Source organism: Ranitomeya imitator, chromosome 7, assembly GCF_032444005.1.
Source record: "Ranitomeya imitator isolate aRanImi1 chromosome 7, aRanImi1.pri, whole genome shotgun sequence".
NCBI classification, from domain to species: domain Eukaryota; kingdom Metazoa; phylum Chordata; class Amphibia; order Anura; family Dendrobatidae; genus Ranitomeya; species Ranitomeya imitator.
Genome location: NC_091288.1, coordinates 170,556,509 through 170,576,039, shown reverse-complemented (window position 1 = coordinate 170,576,039; position 19,531 = coordinate 170,556,509). Strand labels below are relative to the sequence as shown.

Genomic DNA, 19,531 nt, shown 5'->3' with positions numbered 1-19,531 from the left:
CGCGGGTAACTCACTCAGTTACCGCCGCTATTAACCCTGTGTGACCAAGTTTTTAATATTGATGCTGCCTATGCAGCATCAATAGTAAAAAGATCTAATGTTAAAAATAATAAAAAATCATCATATACTCACCCTCCGGTGCCTTTCCTGCTCCCCCGGTGATAAAGATGGTATGCGACAAGGACCTTCCATGACGTCACGGTCATGTGACCGCGACGTCATCACACCCTGGGACCGAAAGCTGGCGAACAGGCGACAGAACTACAAGGGGCCCTCGGATCGGAAGGTGAGCATGTTTATTTTTTAACCTGTGACATACGTGGCTGGGCAATATACTACGTGGCTGGGCAATATACTACGTGGCTGGGCAATATACTACGTGGCTCTGTGCTGTATACTACGTCGCTGGGCAATATACTACGTGGACATGCATATTCTAGAACAGTGTTTTTCAACCAGTGTGCCGCGACACATGGTCGGGTGTGCCGCGGGGAACGGGAGTCAGCTGTTCTCTGTGCCGACTGTCAAGCTGACAGCCGGCACAGAGAAGCTGCAGCGCGCCGGCTCCCGGAGATCAATTGTACTCGCAGACATCTACCAGCTGCGAGTACAATTGAGGCTCTGACCGTTGGGTCAGAGCGACGCCAGCAGCGTGATCAAGTCATGTGATCACGCTGCCGACGTCACTATCCGGCGCGCAGGAGACAGAAGAGACTTGGTGGTAAGTGCTCCTGTGCTGTGGAGCTGAAGACACCGAAGATTCAGCGTGGGGTGGGTTTATGGGGAGTATGTGGGGGGGATTTATTCAGTGTGTGGGGGGATTTATTCAGTGTGGGGGGGGGGATTTATTAAGTGTGTGGGGGGGGGATTTATTAAGTGTGTGGGGGGGATTTATTCAGTGTGTGGGGGGGATTTATTCAGTGTGTGGGGGGGATTTATTCAGTGTGTGGGGGGGATTTATTCAGTGTGTGGGGGGGATTTATTCAGTGTGTGGGGGGGATTTATTCAGTGTGTGGGGGGGATTTATTCAGTGTGTGGGGGGGATTTATTCAGTGTGTGGGGGGATTTATTCAGTGTGTGGGGGGGATTTATTCAGTGTGTGGGGGGGATTTATTCAGTGTGTGGGGGGGATTTATTCAGTGTGTGGGGGGGATTTATTCAGTGTGTGGGGGGATTTATTCAGTGTGTGGGGGATTTATTCAGTGTGTGGGGGATTTATTCAGTCTGTGGGGGGGATTTATTCAGTCTGTGGGGGGGATTTATTCAGTCTGTGGGGGGGATTTATTCAGTGTGTGGGGGGGGGATTTATTCAGTGTGTGGGGGGGGATTTATTCAGTGTGTGGGGGGGGATTTATTCAGTGTGTGGGGGGGGATTTATTCAGTGTGTGGGGGGGATTTATTCAGTGTGTGGGGGGGATTTATTCAGTGTGTGGGGGGGATTTATTCAGTGTGTGGGGGGATTTATTCAGTGTGTGGGGGGGATTTATTCAGTGTGTGGGGGGGATTTATTCAGTGTGTGGGGGGATTTATTCAGTGTGTGGGGGGGATTTATTCAGTGTGTGGGGGGATTTATTCAGTGTGTGGGGGGGATTTATTCAGTGTGTGGGGGGATTTATTCAGTCTGTGGGGGGGATTTATTCAGTCTGTGGGGGGGATTTATTCAGTGTGTGGGGGGGGGATTTATTCAGTGTGTGGGGGGGGATTTATTCAGTGTGTGGGGGGGGATTTATTCAGTGTGTGGGGGGGGATTTATTCAGTGTGTGGGGGGGATTTATTCAGTGTGTGGGGGGGATTTATTCAGTGTGTGGGGGGGATTTATTCAGTGTGTGGGGGGATTTATTCAGTGTGTGGGGGGGATTTATTCAGTGTGTGGGGGGGATTTATTCAGTGTGTGGGGGGGATTTATTCAGTGTGTGGGGGGGATTTATTCAGTGTGTGGGGGGGATTTATTCAGTGTGTGGGGGGGATTTATTCAGTGTGTGGGGGGATTTATTCAGTGTGTGGGGGGATTTATTCAGTGTGTGGGGGGGGATTTATTCAGTGTGTGGGGGGGATTTATTCAGTGTGTGGGGGGGATTTATTCAGTGTGTGGGGGGGATTTATTCAGTGTGTGTGGGGGGGATTTATTCAGTGTGTGGGGGGATTTATTCTGTGGGGGGGGATTTATTCAGTGTGTGGGGGGGATTTATTCAGTGTGTGGGGGGGGATTTATTCAGTGTGTGGGGGGGATTTATTCTGTGGGGGGGATTTATTCAGTGTGTGGGGGGGATTTATTCAGTGTGTGGGGGGATTTATTCTGTGGGGGGGATTTATTCAGTGTGTGGGGGGGATTTATTCAGTGTGTGGGGGGATTTATTCTGTGGGGGGGATTTATTCAGTGTGTGGGGGGATTTATTCAGTGTGTGGGGGGGATTTATTCAGTGTGTGGGGGGGATTTATTCAGTGTGTGGGGGGGGATTTATTCAGTGTGTGGGGGGATTTATTCAGTGTGTGGGGGGATTTATTCAGTGTGTGGGGGGATTTATTCAGTGTGTGGGGGGGATTTTTTCAGTGAGTGGGGGGGATTTATTCAGTGTGTGGGGGGGATTTATTCAGTGTGTGGGGGGGATTTATTCAGTGTGTGGGGGGGATTTATTAAGTGTGGGGGGATTTATTCAGTGTGTGTGGGGGGATTTATTCAGTGTGTGGGGGGATTTATTCTGTGGGGGGGATTTATTCAGTGTGTGGGGGGGATTTATTCAGTGTGTGTGGGGGGATTTATTCAGTGTGTGGGGGGATTTATTCTGTGGGGGGGATTTATTCAGTGTGTGGGGGGGATTTATTCAGTGTGTGGGGGGGATTTATTCAGTGTGTGTGGGGGGATTTATTCAGTGTGTGGGGGGGGGATTTATTCAGTGTGTGGGGGGGATTTATTCAGTGTGTGGGGGGGGATTTATTCAGTGTGTGGGGGGGATTTATTCAGTGTGTGGGGGGGATTTATTCAGTGTGTGGGGGGGATTTATTCAGTGTGTGGGGGGGATTTTTTCAGTGTGTGGGGGGGATTTTTTCAGTGAGTGGGGGGGATTTATTCAGTGTGTGGGGGGGATTTATTCAGTGTGTGGGGGGATTTATTAAGTGTGGGGGGATTTATTAAGTGTGGGGGGATTTATTCAGTGTGTGGGGGGATTTATTCTGTGGGGGGGGATTTATTCAGTGTGTGGGGGGGATTTATTCAGTGTGTGGGGGGATTTATTCAGTGTGTGGGGGGGATTTTTTCAGTGAGTGGGGGGGATTTATTCAGTGTGTGGGGGGATTTATTCAGTGTGTGGGGGGATTTATTCAGTGTGTGGGGGGGATTTATTCAGTGTGGGGGGGGATTTATTCAGTGTGTGGGGGGGATTTATTCAGTGTGTGGGGGGGATTTATTCAGTGTGTGGGGGGGATTTATTCAGTGTGTGGGGGGGATTTATTAAGTGTGGGGGGATTTATTCAGTGTGTGTGGGGGGATTTATTCAGTGTGTGGGGGGATTTATTCTGTGGGGGGGATTTATTCAGTGTGTGGGGGGGATTTATTCAGTGTGTGTGGGGGGATTTATTCAGTGTGTGTGGGGGGATTTATTCTGTGGGGGGGATTTATTCAGTGTGTGGGGGGGATTTATTCAGTGTGTGGGGGGGATTTATTCAGTGTGTGGGGGGGGGATTTATTCAGTGTGTGGGGGGGGGATTTATTCAGTGTGTGGGGGGGATTTATTCAGTGTGTGGGGGGGGATTTATTCAGTGTGTGGGGGGGATTTATTCAGTGTGTGGGGGGGATTTATTCAGTGTGTGGGGGGGATTTTTTCAGTGAGTGGGGGGGATTTATTCAGTGTGTGGGGGGGATTTATTCAGTGTGTGGGGGGATTTATTAAGTGTGGGGGGATTTATTAAGTGTGGGGGGATTTATTCAGTGTGTGGGGGGATTTATTCTGTGGGGGGGGGATTTATTCAGTGTGTGGGGGGATATATTCAGTGAGTGGGGGGGATTTATTCAGTGTGTGGGGGGGATTTATTCAGTGTGTGGGGGGGATTTATTCAGTGTGTGGGGGGATTTATTCAGTGTGTGGGGGGATTTATTCAGTGTGTGGGGGGGGATTTATTCAGTGTGGGGGGGGGATTTATTCAGTGTGTGGGGGGGATTTATTCAGTGTGTGGGGGGGATTTATTCAGTGTGTGGGGGGGATTTATTCAGTGTGTGGGGGGGATTTATTCTGGGGGGGGATTTATTCAGTGAGTGGGGGGATTTATTCAGTGTGTGGGGGGGATTTATTCAGTGTGTGGGGGGGATTTATTCAGAGTGTGGGGGGGATTTATTCAGTGTGTGGGGGGGATTTATTCAGTGTGTACGTGGGGGGGGGCTGGAATTTATTTAGCATGTGTGGGGCAGGGTGCATTTATTCTGTGGAAGGGGATGGATTTATTCTATCGGAAGGGCAGTGGATATATTCTGTGCGGGTGAGTGGGGAGATGGGGGTGGACACAGTAGCGAGGGGAAAAATGTGTGCTGACAGTACTGGGAGCAATGGTGATGGGATGTGTGAGGACAGTATGGGAAGTCGGGGGAATGTGTGAGGAGGAAATATGGAGAGAGCAAAGGGGTATGTTAGCAGGGGGGGGATGTACAGGAGGAGGCTATTAGAAATGTGTGCAGACAGTATGGGGGGATGAAAGTGTGAGTGGATACATAATAGATACTGAGTAGTGTGAGGGTAACAGCCAGGAGGAGACAGTATGCCAAGTAGGAGGAGTGTAATGAAGGGGCACAGTAGAGAGACTGGGCTCTCTATGAGGGACACCGTATGAGAAGGCAGTGTGAAGTATGGAAAAGAGAGAGAGGGTAGTGTGGATGGCATGTACCATAAGAGGGACAGTGAGGGTCATATTATGTGCTGGGAATAAAGTGAGGGGCAATTATTTACTCAGGGGCTCAGCCTAGGGCAGATATTGTTATTCCGGAGCATTATAATAACACTGCTATCTTTAAGGGTGTTGTGTCGGGATGTGCTGCAGAAGACAGGAGAAGATGGAAGTCTGCAGAAACGAGCTCTGCCGGTGGATGAGAAGAGTCATCATGGCATCTGGACAAGGTGAAGATGAAAAGAAAGAGGCGACTCCACAAACAACGTCATCTATCAGGTACCTGGATGTAAATGTGTTTTTTTTGTGATACTAATTCTCATTTTTATTTGTTAGGAACATTAAAGGGGATGTCCAAGGTTGTGATGAGTCTGCAGTCATACTATGTGACTGCAGACTTCTGAATTCTCACAGTGCACACTGCTATCATAATTCTCTGATGTTGGTGATTTACATACATGCGGTCACGTGCTGACTAGACATGTGTGGCCTCATTCAATGAAAATGAATTGACTGAGGCCGGACACGTCTAGTTAGAATGTGGCCAGAAGTATCCAAATCACATACTTGTGCTGTCATGACCGTCCACTCTGGCCACCGGCAAGGGAGAATCCTGAAAGTGTGCAGTGCTTGCGCTGTGAGAATTCAGAAGCCTGCAGTCACATAGAATGACTGCAGACTTTCATCTCAAACCTGGACGCACCATTTTGTGCCATTTTGGTTGGTGGTGTGCCCCGGGATTTTTTAAGTATGAAAAGTGTGCCGCGGCTCAAAAAAGGTTGAAAATCACTGTTCTAGAATACCCGATGCGTTAGAATCGGGCCACCATCTAGTAATAACTATATAACCCGAATGTGATGGAAACGTATTCTTCTGCCTCATTTCCATGTACATAACATGTAAAGGACATCACATACCATACAGTCTTCAGAGACAACCAGATAGCAGCAGGACAAGAAAAGTCACACTATAGCTTACAGAAGGCCTTTCAGATGCGTGTGTTTTCTAGCCACATTTTCCATGGATAGATATGTACCCATTATAGTCTATGGTCCTGTTCACATGTTCATGATTTCTGTAGACCAATAGAATGTGAAAAGAAAAGGAGACATTTCGGTTTTTGATCACAGTCACAGATCAAACTCGCACATTCAGACCAATGAGTCCGTGAAGAAGTGAACAGTATATGGAGGTCATCCCAGCGCTGTCAGTTGTTAACTGTTTAATAGATTGGAGGAACTTGGATTTTTTTTGCACATGAGTAAAAATGATGCCACACAGATGATATAAATGGTCACAAGGATTAAAAATGTAGGAAAACGACCTGTTTATTTTCTAGTACAAGAGAGGACACAGACGTCTGAATAAGGCCTGGACGGCAGATTACAATGGCCTCTAGAGTAACAATCCCCGTACCGAGGCTGCTCCAATCCATCATCATTACTGCGGGCTTGTCCTCACATAGAGCAGTGTTGGACTTTCCAGGGTCCTAAGGTGTTTGCGTTCTCAGGCGGTGACGTGTCAGGCATCACTGACTACAGACTGAGCAATGACTAAAATCATGGGTTCATGGCAAATTATAATTATGTGCAATGATAAATGGATGACGGATGTTAAGAATAATGCAAAAACAAAGAATGAATCACCGGACAGGTGGAGTGCAAAATGGGAACATGATTTCTAAAAACCAATTACTTCTCACAGCTGGGTTTTGCTACAATAGTTTCCAGTCTAGACCCAAGTGCTCTTCTGAAGGTTTGCTACAATGTCTCACTGTAGGAAATCAGCCTGGAGTTCTGGCCTTAGCTTACAAAGGAATGATACAATTGTAGCAAACCCTCAGCAGCCAGATGCAATACACCTGTATTCAGCTCCTGGGAGGTTAAGGCTATGTGCACACGAAGAATGGTCCACTGCAGATTTTTCCGCAGCGGATTTGATAAATCTGCAGGGCAAAAACGCTGCGTTTTTGCTGCAGATTTACCGCGGTTTTTCTGCTGATTTCACTGCAGTTTTACAACTGCGGTTTTCTATTGGAGCAGGTGTAAAACCGCTGCGAAATCTGCAGAAAAGTGACATGCTGTGGAATGTAAACCGTTGCGTTTCCGCACCTTTTTTCCGCAGCATGTGCACAGCGTTCTGTTTCCCATAGGCTTACATTATAATGTAAACTCATAGGAAACTGCTGCGGACCCGCAGCTGCGGAAACGCCGCGGATCCTCAGCGTTTTCCGCATCGTGTGCATATACCCTCAAGTGATTTGTAGCCTAAGGCTGGACAGTCTGCAGTCACTGTATGTGACTGCAGATTTGTGAATTCTCATATTGCATGCACTGTGCGCTGTGAAAATTCTCTGCTGCCCACCCCGGGAGCGTAACCGCAAGTTTGCATACATGGGGTCACATGACGACTAGACTTGCAGTGTCGCTCAATGCAAGTGTACTGAGCAAGACCAGACACGTCTAGTCGGAATCTGGCTGGAAGCATGCAAATCACATACTAGAGGTCACATGACCGCTCGCTATCAGCACTGGCGAATCCTCACAGTGTGTAGTGCTATATATATATATATATAATCTGTTTTCATCACTAAGGCTAAAAACTACCTGGGTTTGATCCTGACCATGGACAACACCTGCAAAGAGTTTGTATGTTCTCCTGAGTTTGTGAGAGTTTCCTCCTACAATTCAGAGATAAAGCAATAAGTAACTTGGCCCTGGGCCCCTGTGGAGACAGGGACTGATCTGAGCGATGGCAGTGAAGAAACACGGCTAAACACTCTGGATGACTTCTGCCCCCACGTTACCGGGCACAGGGTAACATCAGAGGGTAAGCAGCTCCTTACAAGATCCACTAACTACAGGAAGACGGTCGTTTCAGCTGGACAAGCCCTTTAAATGTTTAAACCTCAAGACTTCTACAACCACTGTTCACTGTACAGAATCCTATATGTGTGAAGATTTATCGGCATTATAAATGTCAAAATGTATCAAAAGCCCGCGGGACCCACGTATGACAAAAACAACAATAGACGCGTGAACAGAGCCTAAAATTACCTTGGACTCTGATCCCATCCAAAGTCACAATACAGCAGAGGTTCTGTTTGACCTGAATATTTGTTTTTATATTGCTCCAATGCACATAAAGAAAAAAAAATAAACAAAAACAAAAAGGATTAACTAAAATATCCTACTGTTTACTGTGTAAAAAGTCTATAAATTACTATATGTAAACATGGTAACAGACAACAAATAAACCCTGTGCAGTCAGACTACTTTTCCGCCTGCCCCTATATACACTAAATAAATTAGCACCGCTATATGGCAACATGACTGCAGGACCCGACTACACTGGGCTAGTGTGTTGTCTGTAACCATGGAAACATATAAAGCAGTATAGGAACTGTAGACGGAAAGCTTTTGAATTAAGATTATTTGCAAAATTGATACTTTATTCTTAGATGGATTGGAAGAATAAAAACAAAGGTTGTGTAAGAACAAGAAGTAGAAGACAAGAACGAATTATCGCTGGAGATAGTGTTATCACTGTATTACAGGCAGCCTTCCTGAAGGTTTTCTATTCTTGTCAAATATCAAAGCAGAATATTTCATAATCTATTGTTAATCACAGATTCGGCATGAGAACAATCATACCATGCTGCGATTAGCACCGAGAATCAAATCGCACGCACCCATACAAGTCTATGGTTGAGAGTGAAACATCGGACTGCACTCGGATACCACCCGAGTGCAGTGTGATTCCCACCAATGTCAGCAGTAGAGGAGATGGAGAAATTACTTTTACTTTCTCCATCTTCTCCGCACCTGTGCTGCGATCTGGTCATGTGAGAGGATGGGAGCACAGAGCACGGACACTGGGGTCACCCTCGCGGCAGAGCAGGGGCAGAGGGGCATTAGCACATCGCATCGGATGCCATACGCTGGTGTGACTCCGGCCTTACGGCTCGCTCACACAAGGGTGTAAATAATTGGTCCCATTCTCATCCAGAACAGTGGGACGATTTCTCACTTGTCATCCATGTGCAGTCAGTTACTATTAACCTTCTACAGGTTCCCCATGCTACAGAATTTATAATGTATCTGCATAAATCAGATGCGTTACTGAGGTCTGTACGGCAGGCGATTTTTTTCTCTCTCGCACAGTCTGATTTAGAAGTGAAATCGCAGCATGCCGGATACAGCCGAGAAAAAACGCACAGATCTGCCCGGCCGCACGGAATAACATTCTGTGTAATTGCACAAAATGGAGTTATACACAAGTGTGAGCGACGCCGTACACCGGAGATCCTGAACGGGACGCTACGGATTACAGCGTCATTCTCTCCTGGGATCCTTGCTGTAGAGAAGTATGCAAGTATGTCTCGCGGAGGCACAGGGACCGCCGTCATGCAATGGCACGCCGTCTCATGGAGGCACAGGGACCGCCGTCATGCAATGGAACGCCGTCTCATGGAGGCACAGGGACCGCCGTCATGCAATGGCACGCCGTCTCGCGGAGGCACAGGGACCGCCGTCATGCAATGGCACGCCGTCTCGTGGAGGCACAGGGACCGCCGTCATGCAATGGCACGCCGTCTCGTGGAGGCACAGGGACCGCCGTCATGCAATGGCACGCCGTCTCGTGGAGGCACAGGGACCGCCGTCATGCAATGGCACGCCGTCTCGTGGAGGCACAGGGACCGCCGTCATGCAATGGCACGCCGTCTCGCGGAGGCACAGGGACCGCAGTCATGCAATGGCACGCCGTCTCGCGGAGGCACAGGGACCGCAGTCATGCAATGGCACGCCGTCTCGCGGAGGCACAGGGACCGCCGTCATGCAATGGCACGCCGTCTCGCGGAGGCACAGGGACCGCCGTCATGCAATGGCACGCCGTCTCGCGGAGGCACAGGGACCGCAGTCGTGCAATGGCACGCCGTCTCGCGGAGGCACAGGGACCGCCGTCATGCAATGGCACGCCGTCTCGCGGAGGCACAGGGACCGCCGTCATGCAATGGCACGCCGTCTCGCGGAGGCACAGGGACCGCCGTCATGCAATGGCACGCCGTCTCGCGGAGGCACAGGGACCGCAGTCATGCAATGGCACGCCGTCTCGCGGAGGCACAGGGACCGCCGTCATGCAATGGCACGCCGTCTCACGGAGGCACAGGGAACGCCGTCTCACGGAGGCACAGGGACCGCAGTCATGCAATGGCACGCCGTCTCGCGGAGGCACACGGACCGCCGTCATGCAATGGCACGCCGTCTCGCGGAGGCACAGGGAACGCCGTCTCACGGAGGCACAGGGACCGCAGTCATGCAATGGCACGCCGTCTCGCGGAGGCACACGGACCGCCGTCATGCAATGGCACGCCGTCTCGCGGAGGCACACGGACCGCCGTCATGCAATGGCACGCCGTCTCGCGGAGGCACACGGACCGCAGTCATGCAATGGCACACTGTGTCACAGAGGTACAGGGACCGCCGTCTCACGGGCCAGGGGCGCACTGACCGCCGTCTCACAGGCCAGGGGCGCACCGTCCGCCGTCTCACGGGCCAGAGGCCCACCGACCGCCGTCTCACGGGCCAGAGGCGCACCGACCGCCGTCTCACGGGCCAGAGGCGCACCGACCGCCGTCTCACGGGCCAGAGGCCCACCGACCGCCGTCTCACGGGCCAGAGGCGCACCGACCGCCGTCTCACGGGCCAGAGGCGCACCGACCGCCGTCTCACGGGCCAGAGGCGCACCGACCGCCGTCTCACGGGCCAGAGGCGCACCGACCGCCGTCTCACGGGCCAGAGGCGCACCGACCGCCGTCTCACGGGCCAGAGGCCCACTGACCGCCGTCTCACGGGCCAGAGGCCCACTGACCGCCGTCTCACGGGCCAGAGGCCCACTGACCGCCGTCTCACGGGCCAGAGGCGCACCGACCGCCGTCTCACGGGCCAGAGGCGCACCGACCGCCGTCTCACGGGCCAGAGGCGCACCGACCGTCGTCTAGTTGCATTACAACTAGAAGGACACAGGTGGCACTAGAAGTCTGTGCCATTTGGAGGGCTCCACCACTGACACATGGAGTGCTGCACACTGCCAGCTCCGAGACTACTGTCGCCCACAGGTTTTGCCCCCACTAGTGATGTGACCTGTAGGACACGACACCGGGGTGACCACCTGGACTCACAGCTGTGGCGTCACCCTGTCTCTCCGTGACGTCACGGCGGCGGTGTCATGGAGGATTCTGGGGCATGGAGGGAGCCCTGACAAGTACATGGTGACCTGCTGGGAGCCATGACCTCGGCACGCACTTACTTCAGCCGGTCCAGGGAATGCACACCGGAGGAGGACCGCCCGGCGCCGCTCACCCAGCTCTTCGACCTGCCGAACATTATTGACCCGTCGCCCCGGTCAGTTCATCCTCCTGAGCCGATATAGGGGACTCTCTTCGCTGCTACAACCCCCCTCTGCCGGGCAAAGAGCAGATAAACCGCGACGAGCACCGTGCAGGGAGCGCTGCAGGGTAATGTAGTTTCACGCCGCTGAAGACTGACGGACCACTGCGCCCACAGAACTACGAATCCCGGCATGCATAGCGGCATGGAAGGACTATTGTGACGACACAGTGACGCGGTGGTTCGGGAAGTAGACGCGTGTTTCCATCCGCTGCTTGTGGCTGCCCAGGGACTGGACGCGTTCCGCCGCCCGGATCCGCACACAGAGCGTGCGGTCCGCACCTACTGCAATTTCATCGTGTGCGATTTATGACTTGCGATCTAATCGTCTTGGTCTCTCTGGAGCCGCCATGCCCGGAGCTGTAGAAGTGATGGGGGTTACTTAAAGGGGTTGTCTGGTGAAAACAAGTTGTAACCTGTACACAGGAGGTGTGGTGACTTACTGATCGGTCAGCGTCTGACCGCTGGGACCCTCACAGATCTGCAAGGACGGGGGACTTTTCCATTTTACAGACCCCTGAGTACTGCTCCATTCAGTCTCTATGGAGATGCTGGAAAAGGGCGCTCAACAGGCCGATAGAGAATGCATGTAGATGTGCACACGGCCGATCATTGGGGTCCCAGGGGTCCCACCCGCACCGATCAACACGTTATCATGCCTCCTGCAGGTATTAGAAAGCTTGTTTCCTTTAAGACCACAATTACTACATGTATTCTGTGGGGCAGAGAATTCCATCCACAGCAGTGGGAGATGTCACTGGGGGGTTTGTGCACCCACATAATGGATGCCGGACCACAAGCAGGTGACTGGTGGATCCAGTCTGGCAGATTTTGAGGGTGAGCATGCATTATGTTCCTATTATTGAAAGCAAATGCAAAGGCATACACTACAGGGAAATGGCATGTATGGGTGCCGTCCACGAAGGAAGATGCTCCGGAAGCCCATGCACAAAGAAGCACACTTACTCTGTGTCAGGACCCATGCTGAAAATAATGAAGACTACTGGGACTCTACTCTGGAGCAATGCCACCAAGCTTCAAAACTGTATAGAGGTGAAGAAGAGTACTAAGAAACTGCACCATGCCTACAGTAAAACATGGTGGTGGCAGGGCCCTTGTGTGGGGTTACAGGAGTGTCTCTGGTGTCGGTGAGATACATTTCATTGATGGTATCATGAATTCACAGATTCACTGTTCTATATTGAAATATAAGATGCCGCCATCATCACTCCGAGTCTTTGGTAGATGTGCACTTTCCCAAAATGACAATGATCCAAAACACGTGTAAGGGTATGTTTCCACGGTCAGGATTCGACGCAGGTAAAATCTGCACCTGAGGCCACTGGCAGATCACCGGCTTTTTTGATGCATTTTTCATGTGGATTTGTGTGTTTTTGTAAGCTAAATAAAGATATACAAAAAAAAGGATTGTGATGTCATTTCTTGTCCAACCTCTTCTTTAACATACTCCATTGAAGAATAATGTTTAGACACTCAGATAGATAAGATATAGCTATAGATAGATAAGATAGATCTATATCTATTTATCGATCTATCTATAAGTATATAAATAGCTAGATAGATATATCGATAGATCCATTTGCGATAGTTAGATAATAGATCGATTTGCGATAGATATCTGTAGATAGATAATACCAAGCCCGATGTTTAGTAATATACATAATAAAATGGTACATAAAGAGTTAGGCCGGGGTCACACTTGCAAGAAACTCGCACGTGTCTCGCACCTCAATACCAGACACTGCCGCCGGCCCGCGGGACCGGAGTGTGCAGCTACATGTATTTCAATGCAGCCACACGCTCCATTACCAAGTGCCGGGTATTGAGGCGCGAGACTTGTGCGAGTTTCTTGCAAGGGTGACGCCGGTCTTAAACGCAATATCTGTTTGAAAAAAAAATGTTGTGGGCCCCCACACAAGTTTCTACACCAGACAGGGAAAGCCAGCGACTGGGGGGACCAATGTTTGTAGCCTTGGAAGGGGTTAATACTCATGGAGCTTCCCAGGCTATCGATATCAGCCCGCAGCTGTATATTTAGCCTTTACTGGCTATTAAAATAGCCAGCGTATCGCTGCAGTCGCAGCTTCGTCAGGGGATCCGCGTAGGGCCTTGACCTCACCTCCTTTATTAGGATTCCATGCTCCTGTGGCCTGATCTGACAGCTTTTTTCCGAGTCGCTAATGTGGTTTTACCCACCCACATCCCACAGGCTATTAGAGCCCTCTGTTGGTCTTTATTCATCCATGAGTGACCATTTACCAGGTTGTATATTTACTTTTTCCCAGTGTTGCTGCTTATTCTATTACTGGACCCCCCTTGTTTCTCCCTCTTTCTATCTATGGCAGGGGTGTCAAACTGCATTCCTCGAGGGCTGCAAACAGGTCATGTTTTAAGGATTTCCTTGTACTGCACAGGTGATAATTTAATCACCAACTCATTATTTGTGTAGGTGATTAAATTATCACCTGTGCAGTACAAGGAAATCCTGAAAACATGACCTGTTTGCAGCCCTCGAGGAATGCAGTTTGACACCCCTGACTATGGTATTTCATATTGTGGGAATCTATTCCCATACCATTTAGGATTATACACCAGGGACTCGGGGGTCGGAATACATTATCATGTTTTTCCAATGTGGCACACTTGTGATAGCGGTCGTATAAGGTGCATTGTATTCATCATACATACTCTTGTGGCCACATTATTTTTGGGATGTGATATGGGTTGCCACTAATATCTGCATGTGTTTATCATATATATTCATTACTATGGTGTAGATGGGCCACTATTGTGTCTTTATAAAAAATAAGCATTAATCACTTCATCTGTTATGCTCTATGCCTAACTGGCCTGGTAGTTGGGGGTGATGATTTATTGGTCATGTTATATGTATTTTATATGTTTTTATTTTTTGTTTTGAGGTGTAATAAAGGTTTTTTCTTACGTTTTACCATGTGGATATGTGCACACCATTCGTCTAGTCTTTTTCTCTTTTCTTATCTACTGATCTGAATCCAATTGAACACCAGGGAAATCGTGAAGAGACAAGTTGAGCGTCACTCTCCATCCGGCATCCAGGCTCTAAAGGAGGTCAATCTTGAAGTATGGAAAAAGACAGATGTTGCAATATTTCACCAAGTTCATTCTATACCTAGAATATTTGGTGTGAATCCTAAAAATCATGGAGGCCATATAAAATATTAGATGTAGTATTTTTTTTTCATTTGGGGTGCATCAACCAATATGAGTAACACTGAAGATTTTGTAATGAAAATTATATTATTAAATTACTTTCATGTTATGGGTTAACAATGTTCTATGAAAGTCAATCTTGTCAAAGTTTTGGAAATTGTTCTTGTATTAAGATATAACTGAAAATCTTATTTTCCAAAGGCGATGCATTCATATATGCTGAGAGCGGTGTATATATATATATATATATATATATATATATATATATATATATAGCAGCAATGATACTCACTTAGAAGTGACGAGGTATCACAGGAACCATTTCCATTTAAAAGTCTGGTTGATTTATTGCGGTCCTCATAAACTGCATCGCAGGAAAGTCAAATACAGCCCTTGTCCGGCACAAAGTATAACAAAGAAAAAAGTCCATACAATAGTGCTGATTAGTCTGCCTGGCTTAGAGTCCAGCTTCTTAAAGGGACACTGTCACCTGAATTTGGAGGGAACAATCTTCAGCCATGGAGGCGGGGTTTTCGGGTGTTTGATTCACCCTTTCCTTACCCGCTGGCTGCATGCTGGCTGCAATTTGGATTGAAGTTCATTCTCTGTCCTCCATAGTACACGCCTGCGCAAGGTGCAATCTTGCCTTGCGCAGGCGTGTACTATGGAGGACAGAGAATGAACTTCAATCCAATATTGCAGCCAGCGGGTAAGGAAAGGGTGAATCAAAAACCCCGCCTCCATGGCTGAAGATTGTTCCCTCCAAATCCAGGTGACAGTGTCCCTTTAAGGTACCGTCACATTAAGCGACGCTGCAGCGATATAGGCAACGATGCCGATCGCTGCAGCGTCGCTGGAGAGCTGTCACACAGACAGCTCTCCAGCGACCAACGATGCCGAAGTCCCCTGGTAACCAGGGTAAACATCGAGTTACTAAGTGCAGGGCCGCGCTTAGTAACCCGATGTTTACCCTGGTTACCATTGTATATGTAAAAAAAAAAAAAACAGTACATACTTACATTCCGGTGTCTGTCCCCCGGCCTCAGCTTCCCTGCACTGTCAGCGCCGGCCGACCATAAAGCAGAGCGGTGACGTCACCGCTGTGCTCTGCTTTACGGCCAGCCGGCGCTAACAGTCAGTGCGGGAAGCTGACGGCGAGGGGACAGACACCGGAATGTAAGTATGTACTGTTTGGTTTTTTTTTACATTTACAATGGTAACCAGGGTAAACATCGGGTTACTAAGCGTGGCCCTGCGCTTAGTAACCCCATGTTTACCCTGGTTACCAGTGAAGACATCGCTGAATCAGCGTCACACACGCCGATTCAGCGATGTCTGCGGGAGATCCAGCGACGAAATAAAGTTCTGGCCTTTCTGCTCCGACCAACGATGTCACAGCAGGATCCTGATCGCTGCTGCGTGTCAAGCACAACGATATCGCTATCCAGGACGCTGCAACGTCACGGATCGCTAGCGATATCGTTGTTCAGTGTGAAGGTACCTTAAGTCCTTTCAGCAGTGGCACTGAATCCAGGAGATCTGCAGACCTCCATACACACAGACATATGTGAGACAAACTGGTCGCAATTTACAAAGTGAATCACACCCTGCCCCTGGAATGGAGATAAGGAGAGCAGCCGTCTATCCCAGCTGATTAGCTGCTCACAATCAGTCATGGCCATTTATTAGCTATATGGCAGGTCCACCAATATATCATAAAGGATGTGCGGAGGAGGCATCAATGCATTTTCCTTTTAAGTCATTTTGTTCATTGTAACTGGGTTATCTATAGGCGACCTAGCCATGGGAAAACAGCTCCGCATAGCGACACAAGTCATCGGTAGAGTTGATCCGCTTTTCCCAGCCGACATCAGGAAATCGTGCTCATCAGGTCCAATAGAAGCATTGACACCGACGATCCTTCTCATCTCTACGTAGCAGTCATTGAATGCCCGTGCTAGATTGCAGAGGCGTTAAAGCAGCGTCAACAGACATTTCGGGACCCGTTAAAAGACAGCTGTTAGGAAAGGGTTAAAAACGTAATATGATATCAGAGCGTATAGGAGATGGAACTGGTGCCAAATTACACTATCGGCTACGAGGGTATGGTAGATTTCCGAGTCTTCGAAGAGTACGCCCAAGGATAGGAAATAGGTATGGAGCTTTTTGGGGTGATGCAGTAATCTCCGTAATCCTTAAAGGGGTTGTCTGGCCTTAGGCTACAAGTCTGCAGTGACTGCATTGCGTTGTGATTTTACCCTCACTTATTTTCCTGCTTGCAAGGAAAAAAATATTAAAGCCCCTATACACATTAGACCAGTGTTTCCCAAACTCCAGTCCTCACGGACCCCAACAGGTCATGTTTTCAGGATTTCCTTAGTATTGCACAGGTGATGGAAGTATCAGGACTTCTCTCTCTTGTGCAACTCTATGGAAATCCTGAAAACATGACCTGTTGGGGTCCGTGAGGACTGGAGTTTGGGAAACACTGCATTAGACAAAGGTCAGCTGAAGCCACAGATATCTTCAAGTTCTGCCAATGAGCATGGAGGCGCTGGCCGACCGATGGCCGGGAGAGATGTTTATTCCCACATGTCTGATTTCGGACTGCTGATGGCATTGTTCTCCCAGAGATAAATTGTTGGCCAACACAGGGCTGTATGAGTGCTAATGTGTTTGGGAAAATCCTCTGAGATGACAGCTGGCCAAACAATCAGTCAAGATAGCCATCTAATGTCTATAGACAGAATTAAACCCTAGAGGACTGAGCTTCTTTGTAGGTTAATGACTGAGCCTCATTTTTTTAAATCTTTATAAAGTAATAACTCTGGAACGCTTCCACGTATCCCAGTGATTTAGAGAGAGTTTTTTTTCATGACCTGTTTTACTTCATTTTTCTACATTTTGGTCAATATGATTTGCGTTTATTTATGAAAATATCGAAAATTTGACAAAAACCATTTGAAAATGTTGAAATTTTGAAACTTTGAATTTTTTATGCCCTTAATTCACAGAGATCTATCACACTAAATAGTTAATAAGTTACATTTCTCACATGTCTACTTTACATCAGCAAAAATTTTTAAACTTAATTGTGTTTTGTTAGGAAGTTATAAGGGTTAAAAGTTTATCAGCGATTTTCCATTTTTTTTTTTACGGATCACAGGACATTTGAAATGAATTTGAGGGGCCTATGTGAGAGAAAATATTTAGAAATGACAATTCTAAAAGCTGCACCCCTCAAGGGTGCTGAAATTCAAAAAGTTTATTAACCCTTCAGGTCCATCACAGGAAAAACCTCAATACCCCATATGTGGGGGGGGAACCACTGTTTGGGCGCACAGCAGGGGTCGGAAGGGAAGGAGCGCCATTTAACTTTTGGAGTGAAAAATTGTCTGTGATAGCGGACATCATGTTGCATTTGCAGAGCCCCTGATGTACCTAAACAGTGGAAACCCCCCCAAGTGACCCCATTTTCAAAACTAGACCCCTCAAGGAACTTATCTAGATGTGTGGTGAGCACCTTGAACCCAAAGGTGCTTCACAGGATTTTATAACGTTGAGCCACGAAATTGAAAAATAAATATACTTCTCCCCCCCCCCCCCCCCAAAAAAAAAAAATTTTGCTTTAGCCCCAAATTTTTCATTTTCACAAGGATAACTGGAGAAAATGGACAGTACACTTTTCTGTGCATTTTCTCCTGAGTACACTAATCCCCCATATGTGGTGGAAAACTACTATTTGACATTTGGAGGGCAAAATTATCTGGGATAGCGGGGAGAGCCCCTGATGTGCCTAAACAGTGGAAACTCCCCACAAGTAACCCTCATTATGAAAACTAGACCCCTCAAGGAATTTGTCTAGATGTGTGGTGAGCACCTTGAACCCAGAAGTGCTTCACAGAAGTTTATAATGTTGAGCCATGAATATGGAAAAATAAATTCTTCCCCCAAAAATGTTGATGTGCCTAAACACTGGAAACACCCTACAAGTGACCCCATTTTGGAAACTACACCCCTCAAGGAATTTATCTAGAGGTGTAGTGAGCATCTTCAACCCACAGGACCTTCACAGAAATTTAAGACCTTAGACTGTGAAAATTAAAAATTATGTTTTCTTCCCCAGAAATGTTGTTTTAGCTTCATATTTTTCATTTTCACAAAAATAACAGGAAAAAGTGGACCACATAATTTGTTGGGCAATTTCTCCTGAGGTCAGGGATACCCCATATGTGCTCTGAAACTCTAGTTTGGGCATAGCAGGGCTTGGAAGGGAAGGATCACTTTGATTTTTGGAGAGCAAAAGTGTCTGGAATAGGTTGTGTTGCATTTGGAGAGCTTGTAAAGAAGCTGCGGAGACACCATCACGTGTTTCTCGACGCAAGCAGTGAATAGCCAGGCCTTTCCCCGGGAAGGAACAACCACGGGAAGGGCAGCATCCTATGAAGGAAAGCCACCTATGCCAAGCATGGTATCCATCCACAGACAGCTGTTTCGGGGTTTTTGCCCCTCATCAGTGTGGAGTAGGAATCTGGCTATTAGGAGCAGTGCCTAGTAAAAAGGCTATAAAGGCACAGATGATTGGCCTCGGGGAGACCAAAACATCCAACACCGCGGAGACACCATCACATGTTTCTCAACGCAGTGATTCCAGAACACTGCCCCCATCCCTTATGGGAAATATGCATGTAAAGAAGCTGCGGAGACACCATCACGTGTTTCTCGACGCAAGCAGTGAATAGCCAGGCCTTTCCCCGCGAAGGAACAACCACGGGAAGGGCAGCATCCTATGAAGGAAAGCCACCTATGCCAAGCACTGCTCCTAATAGCCAGATTCCTACTCCACACTGATGAGGGGCAAAAACCCCGAAACAGCTGTCTGTGGATGGATACCACGCTTGGCATAGCATAACAAGTGCACAAAACTGTGGCAGACGGCGCTTTTATGCACACCTAAAAAGACAGACACCACCTGATCACAGACCAGACTGCATCCA

General features: G+C 48.3%; 1 protein-coding gene across 2 annotated transcripts in view; it reads right to left on the bottom strand.

The window, feature by feature from the left end:
* Nucleotides 1-11,447, bottom strand: part of CLEC16A (C-type lectin domain containing 16A) — a 285,953-nt gene extending 274,506 nt beyond the window's left edge. The window contains exon 1 of one of the 2 annotated variants that reach the window (XM_069734042.1): nucleotides 11,182-11,447. In XM_069734042.1, the coding sequence (XP_069590143.1) occupies nucleotides 11,182-11,258 (77 nt within the window). In that variant the 5' untranslated portion in view covers nucleotides 11,259-11,447. The remainder of the gene's footprint in view (nucleotides 1-11,181) is intronic. The other variant, XM_069734041.1, reaches the window with a different exon arrangement.
* Nucleotides 11,448-19,531: the final 8,084 nt, after the last annotated feature.